A 16,385-nucleotide genomic window follows, 5' to 3' on the forward strand; every position below is an offset into this window, starting at 1 on the left:
ACTTACACTTCTGTTTATTTTTAGACTGCCTTGCTCCAATGACTGAAGGCAGACAATTCTAATAACCACTATCCTAGTGGTAGATGTGTCATTTTTCCAAGGGTTGCAGCACATGATACCCTAATGATGCCGACAGGATGATGTCCTCACTGACACTTTCAGGGAGGGTGGAGATGGGGATGCTGCTGACTTTTGCTCAAATTTAAAAATGCTTACTACAGAGTATGGGATAGAATATAGGCTTTATGCAGTGTCTTTACTTATGTGCAAATTCGGCTAGGAAATAGGTTCCACAAACAAAAGATGTAAGTATATTAATATGTGCTTTAATCATGACACACAATAAGAAGCTGCATGAGAAAGCAAGATGCTATTTCTGGCCACGGAAAGCACTACAAAGTGGTGTTGTGTTCCTGGAACGTAATTTTCGAGTGTATCATAGGAACTTCGACACATCTGCTTTTTTCCCAAACACAAAGCTTACCCCTGTATTTTAAAATACCACAGTCAGTATTCTAGACCTAAAGACAGGATGTCAAACCACTAGCAAATGTGATTCTCTGAGCAGAGGGATAAAAGGATCCTCATGCAAGGATCTTAACTACCGGCCAGTTGCTATGTGAGCGTTGCATGATGAGATCCAAAAAGAACAAATATAACGCCATACATGGAGTTGGCGTTTAACTCTGGAATTGGACTCCTTCGCTTGTTACGAGGGTGGGAAAGTACTCCAGAGGCACAGGACCCAGTGAGATACGCTCCCCCCACAGGTCTGCCCTCCAGCACTGATCTGAACTGCCCAGATCTTCACAGGTGTTGAGTGCAGTCTACAATGGTGTTCAACTGAAACCAGGCAGGAACCGGTCCCGTTAAGACATGCGGGATGAACTTCCTTTCCTGGCATTTGATAATATGCTCCCTGTAGCGTTAGTCTCCCAGGTTATGGACTTCACATTTCTGCTGTAAAGCTTCCTAAACATTATAGGCTTTCCAGGGTTCTTAAACGTGGTATCCCGGCAACCATTTTTAACAACTGAGAGGCATCATTAAGGGGCATCGTTCTGTAATCTAACAAGTGCCTTTCCCCTGGAGGTCAGCAGTCGCCCACATCACTGTGCCCACGGCTGGCATCTTGCAAAGCCCTGGGTGTACGAGCTCTGCAAAAATCAGGCTCTAGAATGCTTCTTGCCTCACTCAGCCTGTGATCAGAATGTAGAAACCGTCAGAAAAACACTGAATTTTCCTAAGTGGGGCACTACCTTTGCACTAAAGATCTATTGCTACTTAGATCTAGGAACTAGACAGAATATAGATTCCTTAGAATTACACACTATCATCCCGCCAAATCCTAATAAAAATAATTTCAGTGACATTTCACCTTTCAAATGTTTTCCTAACTTGGAGGTAAAGTATTGCATATCCCATTTTAATACTCCCTAGATGTGGCTACAAGGAGTCTTTTCTCTGTGTGTGAGTGCATGTGGGTGTGCTCATGTGTGTGATTTACGGATTCCATCCTTTCTCCTGCTGGCTTTTAATAAACTGGCTGTATCCCCTGAACCTAGCTCAGTGTCAGGTCAAAAGGATGCTGCGGGAGTGTTTGCTGAATGATTGTGGCATCAGAGGTCCCGAAATATTCTAGCAGCATTCGGGAGGGGATGGTGCTGAGCCAAAGTTGGCAGGAAGAATCAGGTGAAGGGTCTGCACTGTCTCCATAGAACCTGCCGACTGGGCCGCTTCTGTGTCTCTGCTGTTGGGGTCACTATGTTATTAGCAGGGTTGTGGTATTACTTTTCTCCTAATGGGCTGGTGACATCAATGGGACCAAGCAAAGCTCTCAGTAGCTCCTCAATGAATCACAAAAAGCTTGAACACAAAGCTGTCATCGCAAAGCACACAAAAAGGGTCTTAAATTAAGAAATTACCGCTGAATTTGATCATTTCTGTGCTGTGCAATTTCACACTTTGATTAAATGGCGCTAACCTCTCTCAACCAAACTATGAAGCCAGTTATAAACCATCAGGGGACAGTGACTAAGTGCTAACCCTTCCACCAGAATTGGAGGGGCAGTGGCCCTGGTTTCGATTATTCTATATGATAACGAGAAAGGTCTTTGGGAATGTAGGGGAAACTAATCAGCATTAGCTACTGAAATTGTTTTTACAGTTTTAAGTATTTAGAATTAATTCTATGATGCTTTAAAGGTCTACCAATCATGATGAAAACTATACCCTTCCGTTTATTATATGGTATATTAATATCTACCTATGATATGATAGAGGAGTTTGAAGTTGGTAAAAAAAAAAAAAAAAGCCCTTTGAAAACTCCAGTTGAACGCCAGCAAGGCTGGGGTCGTGCTGGGCTTTGCAGGCCTGACTGGGTACAGATGTAGGTGTCCCAGGGCCCACAAGAGGGCTGAACGTGGGTGGCAACAGCTCGACGTCACGCTGAGAACCAGACTTCGTCTCAACTGGCAGGCTTGAATTTCTGCACTTGTGCCTGCTGTCACCATCCTCTTAGTTCAAGGCCGTTCAGAGCAGTAAATAGGAAGTCATCTGGAAGCTGCCATCCAGAGGTGGGGGACTCGCTAGTTGGAGGGGCAGGCGGGCTGGCCTGGAGCAGTCCCTTCTTCGGGGACGGTTAGGTTTTAGAAATCACTGACTGGTGTTTAACTCTGCCCTAGATTCAGGCTCTGGCGTAGCACTGAACGCTGTGCCAGACTCTTGAGGGTCCGTAACAGCAACCTATGGTGAGGGAGCCCAGCACACAGACTGCCTCCAGCTGGCTGGGCACAAAGCCAAGCAGGACTTGAACTTGGTCATAAAAACTGTATCCAAAGTTTGCAGGTAAACGCTTCACGTTTACTGCTTAACCACTGTGGCCCGAATTCTAAAAAGTGGTTTCTATTCCTATTTCCACAATAATGATTAAGTTTTAAAGGTAAGCACAAAAGCCTGCCCGGATGGCTAAAACAGACATGGACGTGTGCTGGCGAGGAGATGGGGGCACCCTCATGCACTGCTGGTGGGAATGGAGGGCGGTTCCTTCAAGCGTTAAACCGAATACTACGGTAACCCAGCCGGCTCACACCCAGGTGCCTGCCCAAGAGAATGGGAAACACAGGTCCACACAAACCCTACGCACAAATGTTCCTGGGGCATTGTCCAAGATGGCCCCCAAGTGGAAACAATCCAAAATGTCTGCCAATGGATGGATGGATAAACACAGTGGGACCTACCTACCGTAAGGGAATACCGTTCGGCCAAGGAGAGGGATGGGGTATTTGTACACGCTACGACACGGATAAACCGTGCAAACATCATGCGAAGGGAAAGAATGCCAGGATTCCGTTCAAGTATCCTATGCACGACAGACAGATTCGCAGAGACAGAAAGTATGTTGATGATTTCTGGGGACTGGGAGGAAATGGAAGGTGATTCCAAATGGCTTTCTTTTTGGGGGGATGAAAACACGCTCAAGTTGACTGCAGGGATAACTGTGTAACTCAGTGTAATGAAAACAACAGTGCTGAACTGTATGAATGTGTGAAGTTTATGGCTGTTAAAAAAAACAAGGAATGAGCAGAGAGAGACAAATGAAGGACTCTCCAAATCAGGGGCCTCGAAACGCCTTTCCCTCCCTTGTTCTTACAACACATACTGTGTCTAGTGACAAAAGGCTAGAAATGTATACAAATGGTTCCTGGGTGCCTAAGTTTTGCCTGTAACGTTCAATGTAAATTCACAAACCAGGGATGTCAAACCAAATGAAACACCTTGCAAAGTACAGACTGCTTGCTGGCAGTCATTCTCAAAATGGGGTGAGGGGGTCCCCAGGAAGGGGGAGCGATTGTGGGCAAAGAAGTCATTTCTCGACGGGACCCTCTGCAGGGAGGGTCACTACCACCCACAAGCATCTCCTAGTCCTCAAGTGGGCTGGCAGGAAAAACTGAGGACCAGTGTTCTTCTCAGTCTTCTAGAAACACAAGCACAGCCCCCACCGGACTAGACTACTATTACAATAAACATGGGAAAAGCAGCCCCGGAGATCTGTGCAGAGTGAGTTCATGCAGCAGGACATGCAAATCAATGACGGAGGGAGGGAGGCATGGCCAGAGAAGCTGTCGCTGCCCTGTCTTTGGGAAAACGTGCCCCCTGTCGACGGAGCCGACCCAAAGTACAGTCCAGGGGTAGGCATGCTACTCACACAACAGCGATCCATTCTGTGGTTTAAAATGACATCGAAACAAAACGTTAACAGTAATGGTGTACGGATTCCGTGGTGGAATTTGGAAAACCCCGATCTGTACAGTAGTTATTTAATGCTAATTCACTAGTGACCCAAGTGCACATTAACAGGTCATTTTAGCGAGTACCTCAAAGACACAGAGAAAAGCTAATTTCTGGTCTAGAGGTTCCTTCTGTAGTCAGCAAAAGAGCCTTTAAATGTCCTCTAGGACAACAATGATTCCGTGAACCCTTCCTCTTTGTACGAATGATCTGCTCTCTACAGCTGAAGGAGAAGACAGAGCGTCATAGGGCCTTAGCACAGCTTTGCTGTCTGAGAACATCTTGAGAATTTTAAGGAGGGTTTCTGAAAATCTTGTCTATAGGACTATTCCTATAGACACTTAAGAATTTCTTTATATTAGTAAGTCATTTCTAGAACATTGTCCTTTCCTGCTTCGTATTAGCTCTGTTTCATTGTCTTGTGGCAGACAGCCAGACAGAAGCCATCCAGTGCCAGGGAAAGGGTCAAGTCCAGGACAGATGTCCTTCTCCTCCAGGGTAGCAGGAAAGGCTCTGTCTATGGCTGTGCTCTATGGAGCCTGAAGGGGGGAGCATTCGATAACCAGTAAGAATAACACTCCTCCACCACTTGCCCTGGATAACCAAGGATAATTTTACATATTATATCAACAAGGCCCTCAGCTTAAAATACATACGGGCCATAAAAAACTTTATTAGAAATGTGTAAATCCAAAAAGGTACAACTTTAGAGTTGTAGCCCCAAACTCAAAAACTTAACGTATGGCCCAAAGCGAGGCTTCTGTGTATTTAAAGAAAAATTGAAATCGTTCCATCTCGTATTTGACACACGAAACCCTGAGGGTTCAAGGTTTCATCAACAGGTGATTCAATGTCATGATAAAAAGGGTAGAGAAATATTCAAACTCGTCTCGAAAACACATTTAAAGCCAAAGGGCATGCTGCTGCTCACAAAAGATGATGTCTCTAAGCAACACATTTTCAAAATCAAATTTTCTTTTTTGCGGTAAATTTCACTCACAACTCCCGGTATTTGTTTCTAATAGAGACTCGATCTAGAGACAGAAATTAGCGCAAACATTCAAGACTAAGAAGCATAAACAAAAGCACTTGCCTGATGCTTCACTGGTTTTGGCGATTCCTGCTGTTTGTTACAAACAGATAAACGCAAACGTTAGCGAGTCTGGGCCTTTCCCTAAGCGGTGAGCCACATCTAAAGCACCACGTGACCGTCCACCTCAGAGCTGTGACAGCGGATCTGGCTGGCGTTCCTCAGGGATCAGCTACCACTTGGGCAGATTCAGGATCACTGACCCCCTTTTATTTGTACCCCTTTTCTATCATCGACTGCCCTCAAATTTCCATCCTTGTCTCAAGCTTCTATGGTCAGTGGCAACAGCCTGTGTCCCTGCTCAGAAAAGACAGCTAAAGACCCTTGAGGACCATCTTTTGGTGGAAATAGGCAATCTTCAAAACACTGCTCTTCGATCGTTAACCATTCCTCCCAAAGCTTTGCAAGAAATCAGGCTTCAAGCCGGAATCGTAATTCTGGTTGGCCTGTTAGAAAACCTAGGTACTACAATTCCCTCCTGAGCGGAGGAGGTTTCTGGGTGGGGGTCGTGGAGACAAGGGGGCGGTCAGTTCCAGCAGGACACTGAGTGGCTGTGCTTCCTTACTCTGGTTTCTGCAATCGTAAAAGAATAAACCGAGGCATTAAATGAACAACGGAACGAAAACTTACAGGAATATTATGGTCCTTCCGTCCTTTGTGCGAAGAAGCGACATGAGCAAGGTACTGAATGACTTTCTTAGTATTTTCTGTCTTCCCGGCACCTGATTCACCCCTGAAAGAAACAGTAACACAGGCTGTCTTAAAGAAAGCAGGGCGTCCACCTTCCAAAGTTGTAATTAACAAAATTAAACGGAGTTGTAACAAGAATTGGTAGGAAATAAAGAGGATGTAGGATAAAAACCGATTGGCAGAAGTCAGAAAATTGTTATTATTTTTAAATGGTATTAAATTACCACACACTTTTTCCACCCCCTGGAGATGCCAGTGAGACACAGGGAAAAGTTCAGAGTGCTGTGTTTTTTTTTTTTTTTTCAAGGAGTTTGGGGGTTCCACCAGAGAAGCAGCATTTATCTTAAGAGGTCATGAAAACATTCCTCAGCACCAGAAACCCATCCACCACTGGGGATTTAATCTGAAGGAGCTGAAGACCTCTGGGCTGCCCCTTGCTGCTCAGGTCCAGGCAAGGTTTTCTCACTCTTCCCCCAAAGGAGCGGACGAGTGTTCCTACAGCCACAGCACCTTGTACATATTTTGTCACATCTCCTCAGCCACCTGCCGGCCTCGCATCCTGGGCTCCTGGGGCAAAGGGCAGGACCCCATGCATGTGCGTCTGTTTACTGTGCATTTGTGTTTATTTGTGTTAGTTTTTTTTTAATCCACAGAACCTCGTGCAGTGCTGACCCACAGCCGCTACGCAAGGTGTAGAGACAGTGAACGAACACCGTGAATTTTGTGATGAACCGGGACAGATGCCACCACTTTGTATGCTTTATGTTTTAAAACAAGGCTAGGACGTTTCAAAGGCTGCTTTTGATTTCTACTCAAGTACTGATCTTGAAATTCAGGGAAGCCTCTGGACACACAGCACTACCTGAGTTCTGGCCTTTCTGTTCAAATATCAAAGGGTCCCTAAGATCGGATCAAAGCAAACCTATCTTCACAATCGATAAAAATCTCAATTTGGATTGAAGTAGAAATTTTGGGGGCGCCTGGGTGGCTAGGTTGGTTAAGCATCCCTACTCTTGATATCAGCTCAGGTCATGATTTCACGGTTTGTGAGTTCGAGACCCATGTTGGGTTCTCCACTGACAGTGTGGAGCCTGCTTGGGATTTTCTCTCACTCCCTCTCTCTGGCCTTCCCCTGCTCATGTTCTTTCTCTCTCTCTCTCAAAATAAAAAAATTAAACTCTAAAAACACACACACCCCCCAAAAAGCCCCAGTGATTCTTAAATCACTGGTAAACTGTAAAAAAAGATAAATAAAACAAAAAATTCCATTATCTAATTAGATTTAAAAAAAAAAAAGCCTCAAGGGGGAAAAAAAACAAAAAAAGAAAAACCAGGGTGCCTGGGGGGCTCAGTCGGTTAAGTATCTGACTTGTGGTTTCAGCTCAGGTCATGATCTCACGGTTGATGAATTTCAGCCCCACACTGGGCTTTGAGCTGACAGCGTGGAACATGCTTGGGATCCTTTCTCTCTCTTCCTCTCTCTGCCCTTCCCCTGCTCTCTCTCAAAATAAACAAACTTAAAAAAAACCCTTCTGAAACCCCAAAATGTTAATACACACATGGCCGACTAATAATCCTCTAAACCCGTTGTACCCAACCCAAGCCTTAGAAGTCTAATTTTTCTAACAGCTCCCACCCTTTCTGGAAAGTGTACTCTGAATTGCACTATTTTTGTCCACAACTTAAGTATGTCAGTGGGCTTACTGGCTGCATTATTTTCTCTGCACCCAGACACCTACAATCTAAACTGAAGAGGCTCTGGGTAAAGGGAGCCCCACTGACCAACTAGTTGTATGGCTTTGAGGAAGGAAATGGTCTCCTTCGGGCCTCCATGCCACCATTTGTAAAGTGGAGGAACTGGGAGCACCGGGGGGTTTCGGTTGGTTAAATGCCCCGACTTAGGCTTGGGTCATAATCTCACAGTTTGTAGGTTCGAGCCCCACGTCGGGCTCTGTGCTGATAGTGTGGAGTCTGCTTGGGATTCTCTCTTTCTCTCCTTCCCCTGCTCTTTCTCTCTCAAAATAAAAAATAAAATAAAAAAAAAAAAAATCAAGTTGTCTCTGAAGTTTATTCTTTCAGATAAACTTCACATAATTGTTTTGTCACGCCTCACTCATTTCTTGCCCGATAAATAAAAAAACAAGAGACAGAATTTTGAATTAAGTAACATTAACATACTTTTTTTTTTAATGGGAAAAGGTGTTCTGTCTCTTGGGGAAATTTTGTGTTTTCTATGCTCACAACTATCAAGGACTTTGTTGGTCTTATACATCTTTGAAATCCTGGTGCCCAGCACAGTAGGGGCTCTGTAAATACCAATGAATAAATGAATACAGGCCCTGCACATGTTTTAAGTTTATTCCTAGGCTCCCTTTTATATTTTTTATTCCTATTAACATCCTTTATTTTCTACCTGGCTACCACTGGCACCTGGATAAGGTAATACATTTTAATTCACTCATTCAATAAATACAAATCAACCCCTGTGTACTGGGCATTCTTCTTCTTTTTTTTTTTTTAATTTTTTTTTTTTTTTACATTTTTAATTTAATTTTGATGGAGAGACAGAGCACAAGTGGGGGAGGAGTAGAGAGAGAGGGAGACACAGAATCCGAAGCAGGCTCCAGGCTCCGAGCTGTCAGCACAGAGCCCGACACGGGGCTCGAACTCACAAACCTCAAGATCATGACCTAAGCCGAAGTCGGACGCTTAACCGACTGAGCCACCCAGGCTAGGCATTCTTCTAAGGGCAAGAGCTAGAGCGGTGAACAAAGTCTGCGTCCTCGGGGAGCTCAAGTTCAGGGGCAAAGGCGTAAAATAAACCACAAAAAACAAATAAGAGAAGTGTAAGACATGAGGAACGCCATGAGGGCAACAAGGAGGCAGCTGGGGTTGGCGAGAAGGCAGAGAGGAGCAGAGGACACTTTCCTGGAGACTCGATGGTTGGGGGGAGCCTCCAAAATGGGGGAGAACAGACCAGTGAAATCCGGGGGCGCCATGTTCGGGGCGGGGGGATGGAGACCCAAACACAAAGGAGTATCGTTGCCAGGAACGGGGCTGGTGTAGGAGCTGAGGCAACCAGAGAGGCAGAGAACCGCAGGGGCTCCGGATGCAGCAGGGACGGGGGTCGGGGGGGTGCCCCAAGTCACGGCAAAGAATCTGGATTTTATTCAAGCATAATTGCTCAATAGCTAGGATAGTGGTTTTCTCTGTTTGGTTAACTTTGTTTAAAATACTTAGTGCTTCAAGGCTAATCATGATGCTGGCGGCTGTTTTCAAACAAATAACTTTTCTCTTACGCCCAGAAATGAGCCTCTCGTTTAGAGTGATCATTACTTGTCTCAAAAATACTTATGATTGTTCCTTTTCAGCTCAGTTTTGCCTCTGTGGTTTCTCCACAAACTCCTCTCTATTGGACAGGCTTCGGTGTGTCCTTAAAGCATTTTGTTCCTTCCCGGTCACACTCCCCGGGCCGTGCCTCTCAACTGCTTATATAAACTCTGCCACATTTTTTCTCTTCGGGTCTAAGGTAACTCTGACATAGAAACTATTACTGCAAAGACGAATGTATTCCAAATACCTCACTACTGAGTTCTCAAGAGGGGAGGTGGGGAGCCTTCTATTCCCTGTCTTAAAATGTGGACAGTAGCGGGGCGCCTGGGAGGCTCACTCGGGTAAGCACTGGACTCTTGCTTTCAGCTCAGGTCGCGATCTTGCGGTTCACGAGTTCAAGCCCTGTGTCGGGCTCCATGCTGACAGTGTGGAGCCTGCTTGGGATTCTTTCTCATTCTTTCTCTCCCTCTCTCTGCCCCTCCCCTGCTGTCTCTCTCTCTCAAAATAAATAAAATTAAAAAATTTTTAAATGTGGACGGTAGCTTCTCACACGGAAGACTGCTGTGAAGAAAAAATACAGTTCATCTAAGGCACATAACTTGTATCCCGTGAACATCACCCATTACTGTGCACTCTTCACCCACCGTTCACGAAGTACCTTGAGTTTCCGGACTCTGAATTATTTTATGACTCTATAACGCTAACGTAATGGTTAGGAATGTGGCTTACGGTGTGAAAATGACCTACCCTACGTTCAAATCCTGTCTACCCCTTTCTAGCTCCGGTTAAGTGCACGGAAGGAGCCTAGCGCTGCCCCGGCCGAAAGGGGTCTCCCTAAGTGGCAAGAGTGCTAACAGCAACGATGAAGACGAGGGTATCCACAGAAGTATGAAAAAGAGAAAAAAAGGAACCCGAATGTGTGTGTGAGAGAGGTGGCAGGATCCACGGCACAGAATTCTTGGAAACAACTTTTTGTAAAGGGGAACGAGCAGCACCTTTGTCCCAGCCAGAAGCGGAGGAATAAAAGCGGCTTGAACACAAGTGAAGATGTGACGGAACTCAGAGGAGTCAGGAGAGTCCTCAGGGAGGAGAGCACAGAACACGACCTCGAAGAGCGAGGAGGACAGACATGAGGATCTGACCTCATTTCCACCCACGAACGGTATGTACCGACGAAGCAGCCCTACCCTGGAGATGCCACAGGCTTTGCTGCCGGCCCACGGGGTGCGAGTACGAGGCCAACGACACACACAGCCAGGAGCCCGCTGGGGGGGGGGGTGCCCTGTGTCCTTTACAGGACATCGGGACACATAAGACCCGGGGTGCCCCTAGGCTGGAGGTGTTCGAGTGTTCTAGAGAGGTCTGTGGCTTTCACTGGCTTCTCAAAGAGGCGTGCCATCCAAAACAGAATGTCAAAACCAACAGTACTGAGAAGCTGGGGGATGGACCACGAACACGTGATCCATTGTGGGCTCTTTCTTGGAGTTCCTTCTGGACCACGGGTACATTTCTCCAGCGAGAGAGACTCCTCCCCCAGATCTTAACTGCTTCTGTGTTTACTCTCTCTGGATGTTTGTGACATCAAATCCAATCTAGTTTCAAAAACACCCTCTGCCTGAAATTCTTGCTTCAGATGACCTCCATCTGAAAACCAACAACACATGTACCTCCCCCCCAACCCCCCACCGCCCACACACTAGCTGATGTTTTCCTGTAGTTTCAAAGCTCTGTTCTGTTAGAAAGCAGCTTATTAGCAAGAGCAGAGGTTTTATGGTCAAGAAGGGCTTGGGTTCGGGGTCCCCGGGTGGCCCAGTTGGTTAACCATCCGACTCTTGCTTTCGGCTCAGGTCATGATCTCATGGTTCATGGGTTCGAGCCCCACATCAGGCTCCGTGCTGACAGCTCAGAGTCTGCATGGGATTCTCTCTCTCTTTCTCTCTACCCCTCCCTGGCTTGCTCTCTTTCTCAAAATAAATATACTTTAAAGAAAAAAAAGGAGGGCTTGGGTTCAGGTCCTCCATCGCGCTAACACCAGGCAGGGTCAGCCGAGGATAACGGGACACGTAACTGGGGCTAACGGGGCTACTGCAAAGATTAATGGCGCTAACACTTGCAAAGAGGCCAGTGCCCTTTCCTGGCGTATCTGCCAAGAACATTTTAAACTTCCATTCACAAACTGATTTGCATCCTTCTTTCCCCCATGATTTAGCTCCCATTGAGATGCACCTACAATAATCCAAAACTTCCCACAGTTTTAAGACTTGAGCATTTCTAAGACAAAGGATCTTCTAGAGAGTGCACAAAGAGCACACTGTGGTCCAGAGAAGCTGGCTGTGGGGTCGCGGAGCTAGTTCACGGGAGACGAGGGAGAATACCAGACTTCCACTGACAACACAATGGCTTTTCAACTGTATACCGCACTGTCGCCTTAGATGTGGGGGGGCTTTTTAATTTTTGTCTTTAAAGCAGTTTTAGACTTACAACAAAATCGAGAAAGGCAGAAATTTCCCACATACCCCTGTGCCCACACACGCATAGTCCCCTCTATTATCAACATCACTGAAACGGGACACCGTAATCACCCAAAGTTCATAGTTTCCGTCAAGGTTCACTCCACTCCAGGTGTTTGTGGTACATTCTATGGGTTTGGACAAACACGTGATGACTCGTACCTGCTACCAGAGTATCATGCAAAGGACGATCAAGTTCCTCTGTGCTCTGCCTGTAGTCCTCTCCCCTCCCTTCCCACACCCCCGGCACCCGCTCATCTACTCACTGTCTCCATGCTTTTGCCTTTTCCAGAATGTCATACAGTTGGAACTTCTCAGAGTGGCTGCTTTCACTTACTAATACGCATCTGGAGTCCCTCTGTGTCTTTTTGTGGCCTGAGAGCTCATTTCTTTTTTAGTGCTGGGTCACATGCCAGTGTCTGGATGGACCACTTTATCCATTCACCTGCTGGAGGGCATCCTGGTTGCGTCCTAGTTCGGGTGATTGTGTACGAAGCAGGTTTTGGTGCAGACCTAAGTTTTGTTCCGATGGGGAAACGCTAAGGCGTGTGCCCGGTGGATCCTGCTGAGTACGCCTGGCTTTGCAAGAAACCACCACGCTGCCTTCCAAAGCTGCGCCGTTTCGTTTTCCCACCAGAGACGAATGGCCGTTCCTGTCACTCCACGCCCTCGCCAGCATTTGGCGTTCGTTGTCGCCGCCGCAGACTCTGGCCGTTCTAGCGGGTGTGTGCGGCTAGTATGTGACGTGGGGCATCTTTTCGTGCACCCCTTCGCCATCCACGTCGTGTGCTGAGGTCTCTGCACCATTTTTTTTTTTTTTTTTTTAATTTTTTTTTTCAACGTTTATTTTTTATTTTTGGGACAGAGAGAGACAGAGCATGAACGGGGGAGGGGCAGAGAGAGAGGGAGACACAGAATCGGAAACAGGCTCCAGGCTCTGAGCCATCAGCCCAGAGCCCGACGCGGGGCTCGAACTCACGGACCGCGAGATCGTGACCTGGCTGAAGTCGGACGCTTAACCGACTGCGCCACCCAGGCGCCCCTGCACCATTTTTTAATGAGGTTGTTTGTTTTCTTATTTTACATATTTCTGGTACATCTTGGGTAACAGTCCTTTACCCGACGTGCCTTTTGAAAATATTTTCTCCCAGTCTTTAGCTCACGTTTTCATTCTCTTGACGTTGTCCTTTCGAGAGCAGAAGCTTCTTTAATATTAATGAAGTCCAGCTTATTGTTTCTTTCACGGGTCATGTCTTTAGTCTGAAGGACTAGACATGGGTCACGTCTTTAAATATCTGAAAAAGCATCACCAGAGCCAGGGGCCTCCACATCTCCTCCTGTCATATACGAGTTTTACAGTTTGGGTTTTACGTTTAGGTCTATGATCCATTTTCTAGTTCATTCTGTGAAGGGTGTAAAGCCTGTGTCTACATTTTTTTTTTTCCACATGTGGCTGTCCAGTTGTCCAGCACCGTTTATTAAAGGGCCTCTCTCTGCCCCATGATGTTACCTGCGAGCCTCTGTCAAAGATCAGTTGACTGAATTTTGTGAATTTTGGGGTTTTAGCTATTTAATCAATTCTACCAATTTGCTGATCTTAAATTCTTAACATAGGTTACTCCTAGGCAAGAACTAATTGTTTTAAATCTAGGCGGGCTCGGTCAGCACCACCTAGTGTATTTGTATAGGACACATGAAATTCCTTAACAGTAAGAAAAAAGTCAGGGCGCCTGGGTGGCTCAGTCGGTTAAGCGTCCGACTTCGGCTCAGGTCATGATCTCACAGCCTGTGGGTTCGAGCCCCGCGTCGGGCTCTGTGCTGACAACTCAGAGCCTGGAGCCTACTTCGGATTCTGTGTCTCCCTCTCTCTCTGCCCCTCCCCTGCTCTCAGCGTGTGTGTGTGTGTGTGTGTGTGTGTGTGTGTGTGTGTCTCTCTCTCTAAAAGAAATAAATGTTAAAAAAAAATTATAAAAAAAAAAGTCTTTAGAAAAAAAAAAGAAAAAGTCTCATCACATCCTGATGGAAGGCTAGTGTGGGGCAACCATGGTTTTATAATGGTTACGTTGCCAAATACACGTAAAAGGAGAAAAACTTGAGTTAACCAGCAGTTAGGAAGTCATAAATGTAAACAAATTACTCTCTAAAAAGGGAGCTTAGAGGGCAGAATCATTTCCTCACCCACGTGGCTGCAGTGTGATTTTTAATTCTAATGAGAAGAAAGTCATGTTGACGAAACACTCTTGATAGGATCTCACCTCCAATTACGTGGGATCCAAGTATATGGCTTTCTCGGGATAAAGGAGACTCTGAGTGTCTTCACTACGGAACATGGCAGGACGTGAGAACAATGAGCGCACGGGGGGCAGACGCTTAACTGGGAGCCCACACTGCCCGGCCTGAGTCCGCACAGAAAAAGGCTGGCCAGGTGGTTGTAGGCAGATGAGGCCAGAGGGGAAGTTAAGATGTTCATCCTTTTGGTGGAAAAGTAAGTTCAGAGTAAATGATTAAAACAGCAAAGGTTAAAGAGAGGCTATCGGGGCGCCTGGGTGGCGCAGTCGGTTAAGCGTCCGACTTCAGCCAGGTCACGATCTCGCGGTCCGTGAGTTCGAGCCCCGCGTCGGGCTCTGGGCTGATGGCTCAGAGCCTGGAGTCTGTTTCCAATTCTGTGTCTCCCTCTCTCTCTGCCCCTCCCCCGTTCATGCTCTGTCTTTCTCTGTCCCAAAAATAAATAAACGTTGAAAAAAAAAAAAAATTTTAAAGAGAGGCTATCAAACCACCTAGGTAGTAGATTAAAAAAAAAAAATGTTGCTTCCACCTGTGTTTTTCTCTGGGATTCTATGTACACAGAAGGACTCAATATAAAATAACTATTACGTGAAATTGACTAAATAGTTAATCTCACGTAGGAAACTTAACCAGCTTGGCTGGGTGCTAAATTTGAAAAGATCCCAGTTACACGCCCTTGGACTTCTTTACGTGGTGGACACTCAAAGGCACCACAGAACATGCTACGGAACATCTCCTAGCCTCTCAGATCTGAGATACATTGTTTCCCATTTTTAGATTTCTCAAGTCACAATGTAGCTTATAGTAGATATGAACAAGAAACGGGTTATTAAATATCACAACCAGTGGTATCCAAGCACAAAGAAAGCCTGAAAGAGGCTGAAAGAGGTGGGGGTGGGGATTTGCCAGGGAACTTTCTTCCAGGGCGACGGTAACGTTCTCCATCTTGACAGAGGTTCAGACGATACGAATAACTGAGGAGAAGCTGATTTAAGCCTCGTGTATTTCATCACGCACAAATCATGTCTCCAAAGATAAAGATATAAATATTGGGCTTTAGTTAGCGTTACCTACACTGCAGTGTTTCAGGGGAAGTGTGCGGATATCTACAATTGAACTTGAGACAAATCAAAGGAAGGGACTGATAGCCCATCAAAGTGGCATAAAAACTGCTTTATTTCTGATCAGCAGCCACAGAAGGAAACAGGATCTAACCTTAAGCAGAGCCTCCTGAAAATACACCTGCCACTGACCATCATCCCAGGGAGTCTCTGGATTGGAAAAAGACAGACCAGGAAGTGCAAATTCAGCTGTCTGTTAGCATCATGAAGCCCGACAGAATCCTTCATGCTCTCTCCTTGAAGCCCTTGTCCTCCTTTTCCGTCAAGTTTAGTACAGGATATAGAGGTCTTTTCTCCTGTTACTCTACGGCCAATTAATTTGCAATCCCCGGGTGCTGGACGCGAGGTGGGAAAGGAGAAATCTCCCCCCAACACAAACAAGAAAATGGATTGATGCATGGACAGAAGGTTGAGCAGGTCAGTGTATCACAGAATACAGTAAAATATTACTGGTAGAATCTAGGTGGTAGGTCTAGGATCCTGGATTCAAAATTCTTCCCATTTTGCTTTAGGTTTGGAAATATCCACAGTAAGATGCTTGGAAAAGTTAAAAGAGAAGAAAAGAGAAGGTACTTGCTGATGGCTGCTCTGTGCTCAAGAAGAGAAAACCAGAGACAAGGAGCCTCGGCTCCTAAATCCAAACCTATTAATTGATGACAAATGAGTCTAAAATGATGCTAATCACAAGTGCCCACAGAGGGCACTCTGGGTGACAAAAGTAAATTAGCGTTCGCTAAGCTTTCATGAAGTCCCCAGCGGTCATCCCCTGAGTGTCTCCTGCTTCCAGGCGTTACGCAAAGCCTCGTCACACATGGTCATCCAAGCTCCCAAACCACCCAGTCGAGGAGGAGAGGTCCCACACCTGGCTCCCTGCTTACTGTTCGTGAGGCTGCCGTCCCGACACTGCAGACAGACGACACACATTCTCTTCTTCCCTGGCCCACAAGCAGGCTGTAGCTCCCCTCTCCTACACGTCTGGTGGGGTTCCGATGCCTAGATTCCTGTGTGACTATTAACAGATGCTGCACAATCGACAGTCAGCCTGGTCTCTGTCTCCTGGTGAGT

At 46.2% G+C, this 16,385-nt stretch overlaps 1 protein-coding gene across 7 annotated transcripts in view; it reads right to left on the reverse strand.

Moving 5' to 3' along the window:
• Positions 1-16,385, reverse strand: part of MYH10 (myosin heavy chain 10) — a 135,084-nt gene that overhangs the window by 80,601 nt on the left and 38,098 nt on the right. For 3 of the 7 annotated variants that reach the window (XM_045490367.1, XM_045490371.1, XM_045490373.1), the window contains exons 5-6: positions 6,011-6,113; positions 5,384-5,413 (exon numbers count right to left, since the gene is read on the reverse strand). In XM_045490367.1, the coding sequence (XP_045346323.1) occupies positions 5,384-5,413; positions 6,011-6,113 (133 nt within the window). The remainder of the gene's footprint in view (positions 1-5,383; positions 5,414-6,010; positions 6,114-16,385) is intronic. The other 4 variants (XM_045490369.1, XM_045490372.1, XM_045490374.1 and 1 more) reach the window with 2 other exon arrangements.

The sequence above is a fragment of the Leopardus geoffroyi genome, chromosome E1 (assembly GCF_018350155.1).
Source record: "Leopardus geoffroyi isolate Oge1 chromosome E1, O.geoffroyi_Oge1_pat1.0, whole genome shotgun sequence".
Lineage (NCBI taxonomy): Eukaryota > Metazoa > Chordata > Mammalia > Carnivora > Felidae > Leopardus > Leopardus geoffroyi.